Source organism: Sus scrofa, chromosome 1, assembly GCF_054392235.1.
Source record: "Sus scrofa isolate SSC_HxYL_T2T_F1_AM1 chromosome 1, Sscrofa_HxYL_maternal_Yorkshire_Landrace_v2.0, whole genome shotgun sequence".
Classification (NCBI taxonomy): domain Eukaryota; kingdom Metazoa; phylum Chordata; class Mammalia; order Artiodactyla; family Suidae; genus Sus; species Sus scrofa.
In genome coordinates this window covers 149,837,828-149,855,823 of record NC_139383.1, presented here as the reverse complement: position 1 = coordinate 149,855,823, position 17,996 = coordinate 149,837,828, and the positions used below count along the sequence as shown (strand labels likewise).

Below are 17,996 nucleotides of genomic sequence, written 5' to 3'. Positions count from 1 at the left end.
CAACTAGCAGTGCTGATGATGCAGAAGCCCAGAGAGGTTTCCAAGGCCCCATAGTTCCTTCACCATATGCTCTAGGCCTGACATAACGCTCACAACACTGGTGCTCCCAATTAAGGATCCAGTGAAATTCAAGCACACTGATCTTATCTTTCAACTTTGGATAAAGTTTTTAAATGTTCTCCTAAGACCCCCGGCCCTACTGCATGAACAAAAGGAAGGCTCCGTTTTTCTGTGTTTGAACCAAACCTTGGAAATCCCCTATGAGTGGGTTAAGCCTGCTTGTCTCTGCTCAGTGACTAATTTGTTTTAAAAATGGTTACACTGTTGACACAAGCAGCTCCTCAGAATCTGGGAGAGATGGCTTTTGAGCATCATGAGAGGTTGATGAGCAGCCAGCCCAGAGCTGACACTCTCTGCTTGGTTATTCTAGAATTAGGGCTTTTCACGATATTCAAGAGTAGGGCTTATGTATGCGAAACAGTCACGTGGGTGATACAGAAGATCATTCTCAGATGCCCTCCCTCCAGGACAAGTCACTGTATTATTCCCTGGTTGCTATACCTTGAGAAGAATTTGTAAGAAATAATCACTCTTTCGTACAAAAGTTTTTTCTTACAAGAGTTTAAACCCTTTCTTTTGTTTCTCCATTAAAAAGCTTTTCACAAATGCCAACCAGTTCCGTAAAAGAGGAGACCAATGACAACATCACAATATTCACCAGGATCTTGGACGGGCTCCTGGATGGCTATGACAACAGGCTGAGGCCGGGACTCGGAGGTGGGTGTGTGCTCCTTGGCAGAGGCCTTCCAGGCCCAACAGAAATTTTTGCTTAAACCCAGTCTCAAGCTCATGTTTGCTGTGACTCACATGATTCCTCAAAGAGGTTCCCTGCTAGGAGTTTGAATTGATGGGGTTGCCAAGGCTCCTGCATATTACCAGTTTGCAGATGCCAGAAGCCAGGGAAAGTGGTCTCCCTGCAAAGTCACTTTTCTCTCCAGATAATGCTATTGTCCATTCTGGTCCACCTATAGAGGAACCACTTCTTACATGCTACTGAAGCTGAGGTTATCCTGTGTTAAGAAATACTTTGTAATCACCTTCATGCCCTTCTATCTATGGGAGTCCTTTTCAGAAATCCACTGTTCATTGCCAGAGTTGTTCACATTGTTACGCTCTGTGTTTAATTTTTCACTAGGGCCATAATCACAGTATTTACTGTGACCCTATAAAGTTGATAAAACTAAATGAATAGTAAAATATGGTTTCAGGGTACAATTGGTTTAATTTTGTGCTGAGAATCATGTCCTGTTTCCAGGCGTGTGCAGTACCCTGATTTAGATGTGCTACGTTTGAATTTGCTGCATTACATAAAGGAGAGAGACCCTCTGGCAAATGCATTCTCCAAGGAAAATGTTAGTCCTTCTCCATTATTTGCATGTTTAACAGGGACATTTACTTAAAACAGGATTTGACATTCTCCGTGTTTTTGACAAGCAGAGTCCACACAGGCTCCCTGACGCCATTCAACCCCTCCCCCCCCCACACACACCCAGAATTATGTCCCTCTGAATTGTGAGCTGGGAGCCCTGGTGAGGAACCTGTGTCTTTGTTTCAGAGCGAATCACTCAGGTGAGAACGGACATCTACGTCACCAGCTTCGGCCCAGTGTCCGACACGGAAATGGTAGGTCCCTGGGAGGGCCCCATTCGGAGGGCCCCACCCAGGCCATTCTCCACCTGTAGGCACTGGCCTGGGTCTGCCTCTGCTGAGCCATCACCTGGTTGCCTCCCTTTGCACTAGGAATACACCATTGATGTGTTTTTCCGACAAAGCTGGAAAGATGAAAGGCTTCGGTTTAAAGGGCCCATGCAGCGCCTCCCTCTCAATAACCTTCTCGCCAGCAAAATCTGGACCCCAGACACGTTCTTCCACAATGGGAAGAAGTCCATTGCCCACAACATGACAACACCAAACAAGCTGCTGCGGCTGGAGGACGACGGCACGCTGCTCTACACCATGCGGTGAGCGGTGGAGGAGCAGCGGGTGACCAAAGTGCTAGGGCCCTGGGGCTCCCAGAGGGCAGAGGTGGGTGGGGATGGGCGGGGTAGGCGGGGTGATGCGGAGATGGCAAGGTAGGCGCAGAGGTGGGGTAGGCAGGTGATGTGGCCTTTGCCAGGACAAGGCTGCACCATTTTCCCCCAAGAGTCCTACATCCAGAAAGCAGTGGGTTTGAGGACTGTGACTTGTGCGTGGGGGTAGTTTTTACCTTTTGACCTGCACAGACTGATGTCCAAGTAGATCATTTCCTTGGGTTACTATAGGTCCATAGTATTTCTTTTCTATACTTGTTTCTTTGATTCAAGATCAGGGGCATCTTTGGAATAGTAACCCAGATAACATAAGGTAGAGAAACTTTATTTTACAGAAATTTTATTTTAAAAAGCTAAGGAGAACCCTTTTTTGTTATTGCAGTTGTGCAACCCATTTGAAGTTTTAAAGTCCATTTCTTATATGCTTTAATATTTCAAATGCCGAGGTTGAATTTTAGTATTTCTCATTTAAAGTGATCATCAGTCATTTCTTAAAAAATTCTGAATTACTCATTGCATCTGAGTAAATCAGAAAATTGACCTGTGAGAAAGACTCCCTTATATCTTTCCAGTTTCAATGATGGAGCTAAGTAGACATCCAAAAAAAAAATTTTTTTTTTAAATGAACAACAACAAAAAAGCAAAAAGAGCTAAAGCCAAGTTGGGTTTTTTTTTTAAAAAAAAGGAAAGCATGTGCAATTATGTAACTGTTATTGGAATTTATCTTAGATACAATTTTTCATAATACATTTTATATTTAAAATAATTAATCATAGTGGAAAATAATATTGATACAGTCACCTTCAGAGGCTGCATGTCCTAACACATATTCTGAGGAACGCTTTGACACATTGTGTCCCAAGCCTATTTGAGAGGAGGACTCAGTTTTTCTGACAACAACCCAATAAGGATTCTGATCAGTGATCCATGCACACACCTTGGCATTTTGTTCCAGTCCTCACTCTTTCCTTTTCCCCGCATTGATCTTGAACACCTCACCCATAGATGGAGACAGTTGTGAACATCATCACATCAGTGCCCGAGACAGTGCCTTCTGCATGCCAAGAATGTGTGAAAAGCTGAGAAATTTCTCAAGGGTTGACAGTCCTTGGTCATCCTTCTTTGGAAAAAGAAGGCTGGGCAATAAAGCCCAGAGCACTTTGTGAGCAGAGATCAGGTCTGGAGAGGAGTTCCACATCTTGGAGGATGCCTGGGTCCATGCACAGAGGGCACTGGGTAGACCTGCTGTGCACCCACATTCTGTTCATAGAATAAAAATATACCCAGCCCCCATGGGTTAGTATCCTTCATTGACACGTGGCTCCTATCCCTGAGACATCAGTTAGGTCCATCGCCCATAGCAATAGGATGTTTTCACCTGGTACAGGACAATTGCTTGGACAGGGTCTTGGGATAAGCCCCTTGTCCAGAAGGGGAAGAGGCAGCACAGGGGCCTCTTACTGAGTGTTTGTGTACCAGGCACCTTCACAGACAAGTGAAGTCCTCAGACAGCCCAGACAGCTAAGAAACACTATTTCCATTAACTAACAAACAGATTGAGGCTCAGAGATGTTTGGCAATCAGCCCAAGGTCACATAGCTGGACGCAGGAGCAGCAGGAATTGGATTTGAAGTGTGAACAATTTCCTTGTTTTATCCACTGCATTTGAAAATTGGAAGGATGGCACCTTATTAGATATATAATGGCCTTCTTGTTACCCTTGTTAAGGTGTCCTGCGCATGGAGTTCCCATCATGGTGCAGCAGAAATGAATCTGACTAGTGACCACGAGGTTGCAGGTTCAATCTCTGGCCTTGCTCACTGGGTTGAGGATCCGGCATCGCCGTGAGCTGTGGTGTAGTTTGCAGACGCAGCTCAGATCCCAAGTTGCTGTGACTATGGTCTAGGCCTGCAGCTACAGCTTCAATTCGACCACTAGCCTGGGAAACTCTATATGCTGCAGGTGCGGCCCTAAAAAAAAAACAAAACAAAAACAAAAAAAGTGTCCTGCCCAGAAGGAAGATACTGAAAACTAGATTGTCAGCAGTAACTTGTCCTATTTATGCAGTGCAAGCCTGCTGCTCATGGGTTGCAAAGTTGATAACCAATTTTCTTTTTTCTTCTTCAGTCACACTTGGAAAGTAGAAATAGTTTCACTTGGAAGGGTTAGGAATTTTAATGTGATGGAACTGTATAGCTATGGTTTGATAGCATTTTAATCTGCTGATTTAGCAAAGATGGTGAAATAGCAATAGGAATTAACTGGTGACAGGGCAGACCACACAGTCACTGAGCACTCGGGAGACATATCCTTTCTGTTTAGCACTTGGGTCACTCCTGCCAAGTCTTATAAAACTCATGATATACTTTGACCCAGTAATTCCTAGGTAATGTCCATCCTAAGGAATGGTTAGGAAGAAGGGCTGAGTTTTATGCACCAAGGCTTTTATGCTCGTATTGCTTATGCTACCAAACTTTGGGAAAAATAGAAAAAGTCTGTTTATTTTTCAACTAAAACTATCTTTTAAAATGTTTGTTCAGACTTTGGACCCAGTTAAAAAGATGAAACATGAAAGTGAAGAACAAGGGTTCACATGATGCGCTTTTAACCTGAGACAAATGTCAAGAACTATTTGAAAAAGCACTGTTACCAACTTCTAAAAAGTAACTCTGTAGCGCTGCTTATACATGGGAAGGATTCAGTTATGTAAAATCCCCACCATGCTAATCAGTTAAAGTAATATTCAAAGACGCACACAATTCAGAAAGATGGAATTCTTCAAATAGGTGGTTTCAAAAAAGCCAAGAGAACAGAAGCCATTGATACCATTTGCACCCCCAAAGTCTTCTAAAAAGCCTTAAGCGTTTGCTTCGAGGTAATCTACAATTTCAGTTCTGAGGCACTTCCTACCACCAATGCCTGATCTGCTTACAGGACCTATAGTCACCAGCTGCTCAGGGTAAAGCCCAAAGAAAGCGACACACACGTCCTGTTGGACCCTCAAGGAGAGGACATATGAAGTGCCAAGCAGCTTCTTCCAGGATAGTCTTGTGGCAAGCAAAATGATGTGTTTTCCAGAACCATCCTTAGAGTTGTGCATCAGGCAGCAGGCTGGTGGCCAGGCATCCTCAAAGGAACCCTCAACACCATGGTCTCCCTGGGTTGTCCTTGCCTGGACTGGAGAGGGAAGAGGCACAGATCCCAGAGCTTGACTTCAGTCCACGCAGTGACTGAATGACTGTCCCTCTGGCCAGCCTCGCTAATTTTTTTTTTTTTTGAGTAGAATTTTTAGTCATCACTGAGTAGCAGTGGATTCTGATGCCACTCCCCAGCAAGGCTGGGCAGTCCAGGGTGACCACATCTCTCGGGGGACATGCACATCTGAGACACATTTTCCTTATAATACGGAGACAATGAGCACCTCTCATCTCCATTTCCTCCACACCCTCTGAAGGGGCAGACTCTTATGTGGACCATCTTAGAACCTAATCCGCTGGTCTTTGAGTTCCCAGCAGAAGAGTCAGTCACTCTTACTTAGTGTCCATGTAGGAACCACAGCAGGCAAGAAAGAACTTACTAGCTGTACAGCGGAAATTGGCACAACCTGTAATCAACTATACTTTAATTTTTTTAAATAATACTTTTTTATTTTTTTAATTTTATTTATTTATTAATTTTTTGCTTTTTAGGGCTGTACCTGCAGCATATGCAAGTTCCCGAGCTAGGGGTCGAATTGGTGCTACAGTTGCCGGCCTACATCACAGCCATAGCAATGTGGGATCCGAGCTGAGTCTTCAGCATACACCACAGCTCACAGCAACACCAGGTCCTTAGCCCACTGAGTGAGGCCAGGGATCGAACCAGCATCTTCATGGGTCCTGGTCAGGTTTGCTACCACTGAGCCACAACGGGAACTCTCTAAAAACAAATATTTTTAAAGAACAGGAGTTCCCGTCGTGGCGCAGTGGTTAACGAATCTGACTAGGAACCATGAGGTTGCGGGTTCGATCCCTGCCCTTGCTCAGTGGGTTGACGATCCGGCGTTGCCGTGAGCTGTGGTGTAGGTTGCAGACGTGGCTCGGATCCTGCATTGCTGTGGCTCTGGCGTAGGCCGGCGGCTACAGCTCCTATTAGACCCCTAGCCTGGGAACCTTCATATGCCGTGGAAGCGGCCCAAAGAAATAGCAAAAAGACAAAAATAAAAATAAAATAAAATAAAATAAAGAATACTTACTAGAAGGAAGGCTTTGCTAGTACCACTTGACGGCTGTTCCACCCAAGATCACGGTGCCACGCCCATGTAGCAGAAAGATGTGGGCAAACACTTTAGTGTGCTGGCGACTGTGCCATTGTGGGTAACACAGTGCCCTGCACTTGGGACAGAGCAGGGCCCTCTGCATTGTCACTCTGGCACACTCTGTAGTCCCCTTGGCTATTTTTATATGGAGAAAGGCATTTTTTTATTGTGATAAATAATAAAGGCATTTTTTATTCTGATAAAACTTTATTGCAGTGACCTACAACCCAACACCCAGACAATATCTCCAAGGTTTGTCTGTATATGCACAGTATATGAAATTTATTATTGCCTAGAGATAGTCTGTATATATAGCTCACATGCTAGTACCACATTGACATAATCAGAGAGTTTTCAAGACTGATTTTATTTGTTCTTCCAGGATTTTCTCTTTGTCTTTGGTGTTGTGTTTTTTGAATATATTATGTCCATGCTCGGGGTTTTTTTAGTGTTTATCTCGTGTGGTATCCTAAGCTTCCTAGACCTTTTGTCACTCATTTTGGAAAGCTCTTGAATATTATTATTTCAAATATCTCTTCTGCTCCATTCTTTTTTTCTTCTGATATTCCACTTGCGGGCATCTTACATTTCTTGATATTGTCCCACAGCTTTACGTATTCTCTTCTGTTTTGTTCATTATTTTTTCTCTTTATGTTTCAGTTTGGAAAATTTGAATTTGAATTTGAATGATTTTCAAGTTCACTGAAGAGAATGGAATATTTTTGTGATTGTTCACACTCCATTCAGATTTTCGCTGTTGGGGAAAACAATGCTTTGCATTGGAGCAATATGAAGAGAAAAAAGCATGGTTTTTGGAGTTAGGCTGATTTAAGTTCAAGTCTGGACTCTATAATTTAGTGGTCATGAGTTCATGGTCATTTTACTTTAATCTCTGAGAACCATGGTTTGGTTATTTGTTTCTTTCTTTCAATGCCCTATAGTTGCAGGGTCTTGAGCATGTCAGTTTGAAAATCTGATTGTAAACACAGCTATTCCTTGAATGGCCACTGGGAGGTAGCACAGTCACATTTTTTGCATCACAATTGGTTAGTATAAGTAATTTACTTGAAGGGAATCAATGTACATGTTTCATATGTTTGATTTGTGGGTAATATGTTTGAAGGGAGTTATACATATAAAAGTAAAGGTTTGTAACTAAGCACTGGTATGTACATGTATGTGTATATACACTTTATACAGCCGCTGTATCTACAGCCCCACTTATAACACCAGTGTCTAGTTAATAATGTCTTTCATGACCCCAACAGCTATATTGCCCAAATCTTGACATCTTTAAGATAACATTTTAGTGACCAGAATCAATGTATGAGTTAAATATTTGTAAAACATGGAAAAATCACCAAATATGAAATACAGTCTTGACACTCAGACCCCCCCCAAAAAAATCCATGTTCAGAGTTTGGTGTGTATCACGTGCATGCATACACTTGTGTAAACCTTTGTGTGTCCACATATACTCTCCGTAGCTTTTGAGTGGTGTTATTCTCAGAAAATTGTTTTGTAAGTAAGCTTTGTAATTTTTCTTTTTTCTTTGTTTTTTTTTTTTTTTTTTTTTTTTTTTATGGTCCCACCCGTGGCATATGGAAGTTTCCTGGCTAGGGAATGAATCTGAACTGCAGTTGCAACCTAAGCCACAGCTGCAACAATGCCAGATCCTTTAACCTCCTGCACTGGGCCAGGGATTGAACTCCCATCTCTGCAGCAGCTCAAGCCACTGTAGTCAGATTCCCACTGTGCACATAATCCTGTCACTTGGATCAATTCCAAGAATTGGCCAAATGACCAACCTTTCAATACATAGTTCTACATTGCTGTCTAGGAAACCTGCACCAATTCCTCTCCCCCCAGCAGTGAGAGGAGGGATGGTTTCTGTTACTTCCTCACTGACACCTTGTAAAAAGGAAAATGAAGGACCAGCCCATTTTGCTGCATGAGATGTGATCAGCAATAGAGGACCCCAAGGGTATCAGTTACTCAGCCCCAGATTCCCTGGACACCTCAGTTTTTGTCTTTCCCTTGCTTGAGGGTGACCTTTGCTCCTAAATGTGGAGCCTAGGACTTGGCTGTACAGCATGGCCCCCACCTCCGACTCCCCAGCGGGTGTGCGCACTCACTCTCCATCAGTTTCCTCAGGCCCATGGCACCCAGACGTCCCCAGATGGCTCCCCAAAGCCCCCTGCTCCACAGCTCTAGGTCTTCTACTGGCTGCTCCCAGCTTATCTTGGCCAGAGTCACCTTTGCAGCTTTGCAGCTGCATTTGATATCCAGGCTGAACTTCTGAGCAACTTGGGAGAGAGCTCATGTCTTGATTACACATAATTCTGTGTAATTTCCTACAGTCCATGGGCTCTGGGTGTCTGGCTCCTGGGCCAACCCTCAGGAGGAATTTACTGCTCATGAAAGAGTAAACAATGATGGAGGAAAGAAGACCAACTTTCTTTTTCTTTTTCTTTTCTTTCTTTCTTTTTTTTTTTTTTTTTTTTTAGGGCCTTACCTGCAGCATATGCAAAGTCCCAGGTTAGGGGTCAAATCAGAGCTATAGCTGCATCTACACCTCAGACACGGCGATGCAGGATCCAAGCCGTGTCTGAGACCTACACCACAGCTCACAGCAACACTGGATACTTAACCCACTGAGCGAGGCCAGGGATCGAACCCAGATCCTCATGTTTATTAGTTGAGTTTGTTGCCATTGAGCCATGACCTTTCTTAACCCAGGCGGTCTCACCACTCAGACCTTAGCTGGGGGTATTTAGAAGTGAGATCTAGAAAATTTCTCTCCCACAGACATGCTGACTGCCAGGATTCTGCCAGGTGTATGTAAATTCAAGTTTATGTCGGGTTAACAAATTGTTCTTTGGGGTTACAAATGAGGAAATCTTAATTCCAGTTTCTTGCCTATTTGATTTGAAAACATGCTGGAATTATCCCAGGTCAGTTCACTCCAGTCAGTCTAGACTTGTGGACAAGATCGGGCCACTTCATCCTTTGCAAGTAGGTCAGCTCCAGCACATTTTTCTTTTTAGGTTCTGACCCCATGCAAGCTATCAGACACTCCATTCCAGGCTGCTGGCACTGTGCTGTCTTGGGCTGGAGTCTCAGAGGTCCCTCACCAGGCAGGGACTTTTGTCGAAAGGGCCAAAGCTGCCACAAGATGTCAAGGAATCTCTAGGGACCTCTCCTAAGAGGCCACAGGGAGAAAGGCATAGAGAGCCACTGGCTCGGGTCTTGGTCCCAGGCCCCATCCCCAGCCTCACAAAGCTGAGGTCCAGCCTTTAGTAATGTCAGGGGGAAAGAACCACTTGACGTGGGCAGCTAATCACTTTTCATAGCCTTTATGAAGTGCCAGATACTTTATAAATATAAATTCATCTAACCCTCTAGACACCCAAAGAATCTGATACCATCATTATCTCTGTGGATAGATGAAGCAAATGAAGCAGGTAAAAATGAATACACAGGAATTAGTCCATTCATAAAGCCCAAATGCCCTACTCAACTGCCTACACTCACTTAATGTAACAGCCAAGAAACAGCCTTCAAGCGATTCACGCTATTCAGCCAACACAGGTGAAAATAGTTGCCACCAGGTGGAGCCCCATCCACTTATATTGAGGAGGAATGGGCTGGCTATCCAGAGTGCCTTGTTTCAGACCCAAGTAAAGCACAGATTTCACGAAAGCATTTTCAGGGGAAGCAAAGCACTTCGTTTCTGGAAACAGTTCCCACGAGCTGCAGTTTCTCAGAGCCTGGAAATCCGCCCTTAGCCCCACACTCTCAGCAGCATGCAACCAGCCTGCACCTCCCACCAAGCCACTGGCTCAGTGTCCAAGGGCTACTGAAAAGTCCTCCTGTCCCTCCCCTGGGGAAACATGCAGGGTCCTTCAGTGTGCTGCAGTTGGTGGTCTTGTCCCATGTCTGCTCTGCCCATGCTGTGAGTTTAAGATCATCCAAGATTTCAACCAGGTACCTCGGGTGGTATCACATTTCTATCTCTCAGTTATGTGGCCCATGCTGTGAGGACTTCTGCATTTACCCAGAAAATGATTATGCCTATGTCTGACATTGATGGAGAAGAACAAAGAGTCCAAGTCCTTGGTGCTCAGAATATTTCCCAAGTGGCGTGGAGTCAGGAGTTTGGGATTTTGTTTTAATCTGTGCTGTCTGACACAGTAGCCACTGTACCTTAATGTTAAACTTAATGTAAAACATTGAAGAGTTGCCCAGTGGCCTAGCAGTTAAGGGTCACTGCTCAGCATTCAGGTCAGCACTGTGGCACAGTTCCATCCATGGCCCAGGAAGTTCCAAAAGCCACTACACCACCAAAAAAAAAAATTAGATCCCACATATAAGTGGTATCATGTGATTTGTCTTTCTCTGTCTGCTTACCTCACTTAATATGATAATTCCTAGGTCCCTATTGCAGTAAATGGCATTATTTCATTTTAATGACTGAGTAATGTTCCATTGTATATATTTTTTGCACTTTGCATTTTAAGTATTATTGATTTATAATGTTGTGTTAATTTCTGCTGACAGCAAAGTGATTCAGTTATACATATATACTCATTCTTTAAAAAAATATTCTTTTCTGGGAGTTGCTGCCACAGTGCAGTGAGTTAAGTATCTGATTGCAGTGGCTCTGGTTACTGCAGAGGTTTGAGTTTGATCCCTGGGCTCTGTGCAGTAGGTTAAAGGATCTGGTGTTTCTGCAGCAGCAGCCATAGGTCGCAGCTTTGGCTCTGATTCAGTCTTTGGCCTGGGAATTTCCATATGCTGCAGGTGCAGCTATAAAAAAAAAAAAAAATACTTTCCAGAGTTCCCATTGTGGCAAAGCGGAAACGAATCTGACTAGGAACCATGAGGTTGTGGGTTCAATCCCTGCCCTTGCTCAATGGGTTAAGGATCCGGCATTGCCATGAGCTGTGGTCTAGGGTGCAAATGTGGCTCAGATCTGGCATTGCTGTGGCTGTGGTGTAGGCCAGCAGCTGTAGCTCCAATTCGACCCCTAGCCTGGGAACCTCCACAGGTTCAGCCCTAAAAAGACAAAAGACAAAAAACAAAACAAAAAAATACTTTCCATTGTGGTTTATCATAAGACATAGAATATAGTTCTCTGTGTTCTACAGCGAGGTCTTGTTGATTATCCCATGTATTAGAGCTTACATCTGCTAACCCCAACCTCCCACTCTATCTGTCCCCCAAACCTCCTCTTCCTTGGCAACCAGATACAACGTATTTGTTCTCCAGATACAACGTTTTTAGTGTATTTATTTTCTAGCTTTATTGAGATAATTGACTTATAAGGCTGAATGAGATCAAGGTGTACACTTGTTGCTTTGATACCTTCTGTATTGCAAAAGGATAACCACCACAATATTTGAAAACACTTCCATCACATCACACAATCACCATTATCTTTTTTGTGGTGAGAGTGCTTTAGATCTACTTGCTTAGCAACTTTCAATTGTGTAAAGCAGTATTATAACTAAATTACCTTGCTTCCACATTATACCTAGAACTTACTTTTTTTTTTTTTCTTTTTTTTGCTTTTTAGGGCTGCACCAGTGGCATATGGAAGTTCCAGGCTAGGGGTCGAATCAGAGCTACAGCTGCCAGCCTACGCCACAGCCACAGCAACACCAGATCCAAGCTGCATCTGCAACCTATACCACAGCTCACGGCAACACCAGATCCTTAACCCACTGAGCAAGGCCAGGGATCTAACCCTCATCCTCATGGATATTAGTCAAATTTGTTTCCTCTGAGCCATGATGGGAACTGTCTCATTTTTTAAATAGGAGTTTGTACCTTTTTACCAACATTTCCCCATCTATCCTACCCTACAGCCCCGTCTACTCTCATTTCTATAAGTTCGGCTATTTTACATTCCACAGGTAAGTGGTATCATGTAGTATTTGTCTTTCCCTGATATATTCCATTTAGCATAATGCCTTCAAGCTTCATCCAAGTGGATGCAAATGGAAGAATTTTTTTTTCTCATAACCGAACAATATTCTGTTGTATGTAGATGTGTGTGTATATATCACATCCTCTTTATCCAGTCATCCAGAGAAGGACATTTAGGTTGTTTTTATATCTTGTCTATTGTGGAAAAAAAAAAAAAAAAAACCTTCAGTGAACATGGGAGTGTAGGTATCTCTTGGAATTAGTGTTTTCACTTCCTTTGGAAATATTCCCAAAAGTAGGAATCATATGGTAGTTCTATTTTTAACTTTTTTGAGGACACCAACTTATATTCCCACTAACAGTGTAAGAGGGTTCCCTTTTTTCCACAGACTCGCCGACACTTGTTATCTCTTGACTTTTTGATGATAGCCATTCTGACAGGTGTGAGATGGTATTTCATTGTTGTTTTGATTTGCAATTCCCTAATCAGCAGTGATGCTGAGCATCTTTCCAGGTACCTGTTGGCCACCTAAATGTCTATGGAGAATATCTTTTCAGTTCTTCTGCCCATTTAAAAAATTGGATTGTTCGGGTTTTGCTACTGAATTGTATGAACTCTTTACATGTTTTGGAAAATAACTTATCAGATAGATGATTTGCAAATATTTTCTCCCATTCCATAGGTTGCCTTTTCATTTTGATGATTATTTCTTTTGATCCGCAAAAGTATTTTGGTTTGTGTAGTCCCAACTTACTCTTTTTTGCTTTAGTTATGTCCAAAAAATTATTGCCAAGACCAGTGTCAAGGCAATAAAAATCCTATTCGAGCAGTTTTATGGTATCAAGTCTTATGTTTAAGTATTTGATCTATTTCAGGTTATTTTTTATGAGTAGTGTGACATATGGATTTGATTTTATTCTTATGCATGTGGTTATCCAGTTTTCTCAACACTAAGCATTGACAAGATTATTCTCTTCCCAATGAATATTCTTGGCTTACCTGTCAAATGTTAATTGACTGTATGTTTGAGGGATTGAATGGACTCTCAATTCTGTTCCATTAGTCTGTGTTTCTGTATTTAAGCCAATGCCACACTGCTTTGATTACTGTAGCCTTATAGTATAGTTGAAATCTGGAGGTGTGATGCCTGCAGCTTTGTTCGTCTTTCTCAGGATGACTTTAGCTATTCAAAGTCTTTGTGGTCTCATACGAATTTTAGGATTGTTTTTCTATCTCTGTGAAAAAATGCCTTTGAAATTTTTGTAGACATTACATTGAATATATAGATGCCTTTGGGTAATATGGATATCTTAACAATATTGATTCTTCCAATCTATGAACATGAGGTTTTTTTTTTCCCATTTGTTTGTATCTTTTTCAGTTTCTTTCATCAAAATCATTTGCAGTGAATAAGATCTTTTACCTCTTTGGGTAAATTTATTCCTAAATTTTTTTTTTTTTGGTGCTATTGAAAATGGGATTTCTCTTTATTTCCTTTTTAGAGGTTTTGTTATTAGCATACAGAAATGCAGTTGACTTCTGTTTGTTGACTTTGTACCTTGAAACTTTACTGAATTAATTGATCAGTTCTAACAGGTTTTTGATGGAGTTTTTAGGATTTCCTATGTATAAGGTCATATCATTTGTAAACAAAGATAATTTTAGTTTTTTCTGATGTGTGTGCCTTGTGTTTCTTTCCCTTGCCGGATTACTCTGGCCGGGACTGGTAAGAGTGAGCACTCTTGTCTTGTTCCTGCTCTTAGAGGAAAATCTTTCAAACTTTCACCATTGAGTGTGATGTTAGCAATGGGCCTGTCATGTATTGCCTTTATTATATTGAGGCACATTTTAATTTTAATTCTTTATTTTTTTGGCTCTACCTGTGACACATGGAAGTTCCCAGGCCAGGGATCAAACTTGCACCACAGCAGTGACCCTAGACTTTCCTTCTTCCTTTCCTGTCTGGATAATGTATATATTATTGAAAGTTCCCTATTATTATGGTATTGTCTGTTTCTCCCATCAGCTCTGTTAATACTTGTTTGGTATATTTAGGTGTTCCGATGTTGGGTGCATGTATATTTAGGATTGTTATATCATCTTGATGAATTGACCTGTTGTCATTATATAATGACCTTTGTTTGTTGCTTGTTATAGTTTTGATACGCGGTTGTGGTGGTGGCCAGATCCGGTGGTGTGCACACACCCAGCTGCAGAGGCCAGTTGCCGATGCGCATGTAGTGGTGGGGGCCAGGACAAGCAGCAAGTCCTGAGTCGACTGTGGGCTCACTGGCAGCTCTGAGGGCCCTGGCTCTCTGTGTGCACTAGAGGTTGCTAGATCATGCCACAGACGTGAGGCAGTAGAGACAGTTGACAGGTCGGGCTGGGGGTGTGTTGGTGCACTGCTGGAGGGGCCATCACAGTGGTGCAGGACAGTGACAGAAGACAGGACCTGATACAGGTCAACAAGCAGTTGTGAGACTTTGGCTTTCTGTGCGCCCCCCATGCTTGCAGTCTCTCCTGGGTGTGCTCTCTGTCATGGAGGCCAGCAATGTGAACAGCATGCTGGAGGGGCTGGCCTCCAGAGCATGCATGGTTATGGGCATCCATGGTGGATGTCTAGGCTGGAACTTCTTCAGCTGTAGAGGCCTAGGCTGACTGCTGGTGTGGTGTCCAGGCTTTGTCAGGTGGACAGGGGAGGTACTGAGGACAAACTCGGGCAGGTGACTCAGGCTGGTGTCAGTGAAATCCCTATGGGGTGAAAGCTGGAAAAATCTTCTGGGGTTCAGTGGTGGCTGTGCAGGCCTTTGGTTTCCTCAGTGACAGCATCACTAGTTTTGTCTGCAGAGCAGGTCACTGTGAAGCACTGTCTCCCCACTGTCTGGACACCCAGCTCTGCCAGTCTTGGTTGGGTGTGGGTGAGGCAGGACCTTGGCATGGTGCCCAGAACGGCAGGAAACCTGATGGCTCACTCAGCTCTTCCTTTCCTGGAAGTGGAAAGTGGGCTCTCGACCTGTCTCAGCTGATTTTGTTCATAGATAACTGTTTAATTGTTGATCTTTGTGGGGAGTGGAGACTTGGGTCTCCAAAACGATGACGTACCTCCCCTGCAATCTTTTAATGGGGTAATTTTTATTTTTTAATTAATTTTTTTGGCCACACCCATGCCACCATGACAATACCAAGTCCTTATAATGCTAGGCCACTGGGGAACTCCTGGTGGAGTGATTGTTTTTTAAAAAAAAGCATTTTAAAGAGCTCCCTGGTGGTTTCATGGGTTAAGGATCTGGCATTGTCACTTCTGTAGCACAGGTTTGATCCCTGGCTGGGAACTTCTGCATGCTGTGGGCATGGCAAAAAAAATGCACATTTTAAATGTGTGAATAATCAAATAGACTATAAATATTTTTAAAGACGTCCAACAAGAAAATAAACATTGCTAATCTAATTTTTATTATCAAACATTTTTTCCAGTTGAATCAATTTTTTTCCCACAGTGCTTCCCAGAAATATTAATAAGAACAATAAACACATACCTTTATGTATAAACTTAGGGAATGTTGTTTTCTGTTGGTATTAAAATACAGAGAAGAAAAAGGACTTGGGAGAGACTCATAGGAGGGGCCCTTTTAGGTTCAGCGGGAGCCCAGGAAAGGTTTCTCTAAGTCCCTTTGTAGTTGTGGCCAGAAGGACAAAGTGGCAGTGGCTGGGTGTCCTGAGCCACTGTTTTAAGGTGCATCACACCCCATCACACCCTGGAACCTGGATGTCATGGTGTTGGTGGCAGGCATGTCTGGAGAGATGACAGGAGGGTTCTGCCTTCTGGGCTAGTGGGCAGGGTAGGTTAACAGGGAGTGATGGACAGCTGTCTTGAGTCGGCTGCAACTGCTGAATTCAGGGTGAGGGTATGCTAGACATAGGGACAAAAATGTGCAAAAATATGAAAATAGGAGTCAGAGTGAAGTAGTTTTTAAAAGTATGTGATGAGATCTTAGAAGAATAGACCTAAAAGGTGGATGAGGACCAATTCAAAGGAAACCTGCTTTGGGCCACTTGCAAGTTCCAGGGAAAGAAGCCCAACCTTTCCTGACACCACAGACTGGCTACTTCTTTTCTTCTCAGATGTCTTAAAGTCATAGGTATCCCTGTTCTCCTGTGACAGGCAGGCAGCACGTGGGGCTCACACATCTTCAGGCTCTTGTACTTTCTCCATCACTTGTTCATAGAAGCTGATCCTTGGTATCAAGAATCAACCCTGTCAGATCCAGTCCCCCTCACTCTCCTTTGACTTAATTTCTTGGGAGTTCCTATTGTGGTTCAGTGGCAACAAACCCGATTAGTATCCATGAGGATGAGCGTTTGATCCCTGGCCTCGATCAGTGGGTTAGTCATCTGGTGTTGCCTTGAGCTGTGGTGTAGGTCACAGATGCAGCTTGGATCCCATATTGCTATGGCTGTGGTATAGGCCGGCAGCTGTATTTCCGATTCCCCCTCTCTAGCCTAGGAACTTCCATATACCACAGATGAGACCTTAAAACAACAATAACAACAAAAATTCTTGGCCTTCTGCATCTCAGGGCTTGAACTCTCTCCATAAGTGTTCCCCTGTCACTGCCTAATAAACCTGTGTTTTCCTGTGTCTTCCTTTCCTGTCACATCAGGAAGATGCCAAAACCTGTCATTTCAGCCACTTGAGGTGTGCGGTATGCCCTCCAGTGGGAGGTTGGGCATGTATTTTGCCTTGTTCTCTAGGGAGTCGAACGAAGTCTTGAGACCCTTTTAAAGCTACACAGACCTAGAGGCACAGCCAGGCCGACCGAGCACCCTATGCTCTGGTGTTTTGCCTTCTTGTCTCATTCCTGGGTTTCTTCTCTGAAAGTTCCTCTGTTTCCACGACCCAACCTGTCTGTTTACCTATATGCTGTAAAACACAAGCATTGATTTCGTCCTCTGTGGCCCCAAGTTCCCAGTGGCCCGTAGGACCCCCCACAGCCTCATGCACAGCTGCCAAGGTCTGAAATGCAGTCCAGAGTTCTTCCCAAATAGCAACTGCTTGCGAGTTTTATGTTGACCAGCTAGTTCCTCTTCCTTCTCTGTCCTCTGGCACTGGCCCTTCTTTTCCAGCCCTGGCTACTCCCATTCATTCATGCCATGCCCAGCTGGCTAGCTCACTCAGGCCCCTCACCTCCACTGCACTTGACAGACGTCTGGCTCTCTGGGAGTCATTCTGAATTATTCATGCATTTTTTTTTCTTTTTATGGGCACATCCATGGCATATGGAAGTTCCCAGGCTAGGGATCTAATCGGAGCTGCAGCTGCCGGCCTACACCACAGCCACAGCAATGCCAGATCCAAGCCACATCTGTGACCAATGCTGCATCTTGCACACTGGATCCTTAACCCACTGAGTGAAGCCGGAGATCAAACCCACATCCTCACAGACACTATGTCAGGTTCCTAACTTGCTAAGCTCCAGTGGGAACTCCCCTGAATTATTCATCTGAGTGCAGAAGCCTGGACGATTAACAGCACCGTCTCAGTTTCCCTTGTTAAGGTTGGAGAGCGTGTTAAGTAACTTTCACGTTCCTGACTCAAAACCAGCTTGTGTGCTGGCTCTGGAACTATTCCTCTGGGGCTAGAATCCTACTGGGCCACTAATTGTGTGACCTGGGAGAA

At 43.6% G+C, this 17,996-nt stretch overlaps 1 protein-coding gene across 10 annotated transcripts in view; it reads left to right on the top strand.

Moving 5' to 3' along the window:
• The window catches only part of GABRA5 (gamma-aminobutyric acid type A receptor subunit alpha5), an 81,999-nt gene that overhangs the window by 16,697 nt on the left and 47,306 nt on the right, over nt 1-17,996 (top strand). For all 10 annotated transcript variants that reach the window (XM_005654471.4, XM_003121648.5, XM_005654467.4 and 7 more), the window contains 3 exons: nt 656-777; nt 1,616-1,683; nt 1,801-2,021. In XM_005654471.4, the coding sequence (XP_005654528.1) occupies nt 666-777; nt 1,616-1,683; nt 1,801-2,021 (401 nt within the window). In that variant the 5' untranslated portion in view covers nt 656-665. The remainder of the gene's footprint in view (nt 1-655; nt 778-1,615; nt 1,684-1,800; nt 2,022-17,996) is intronic.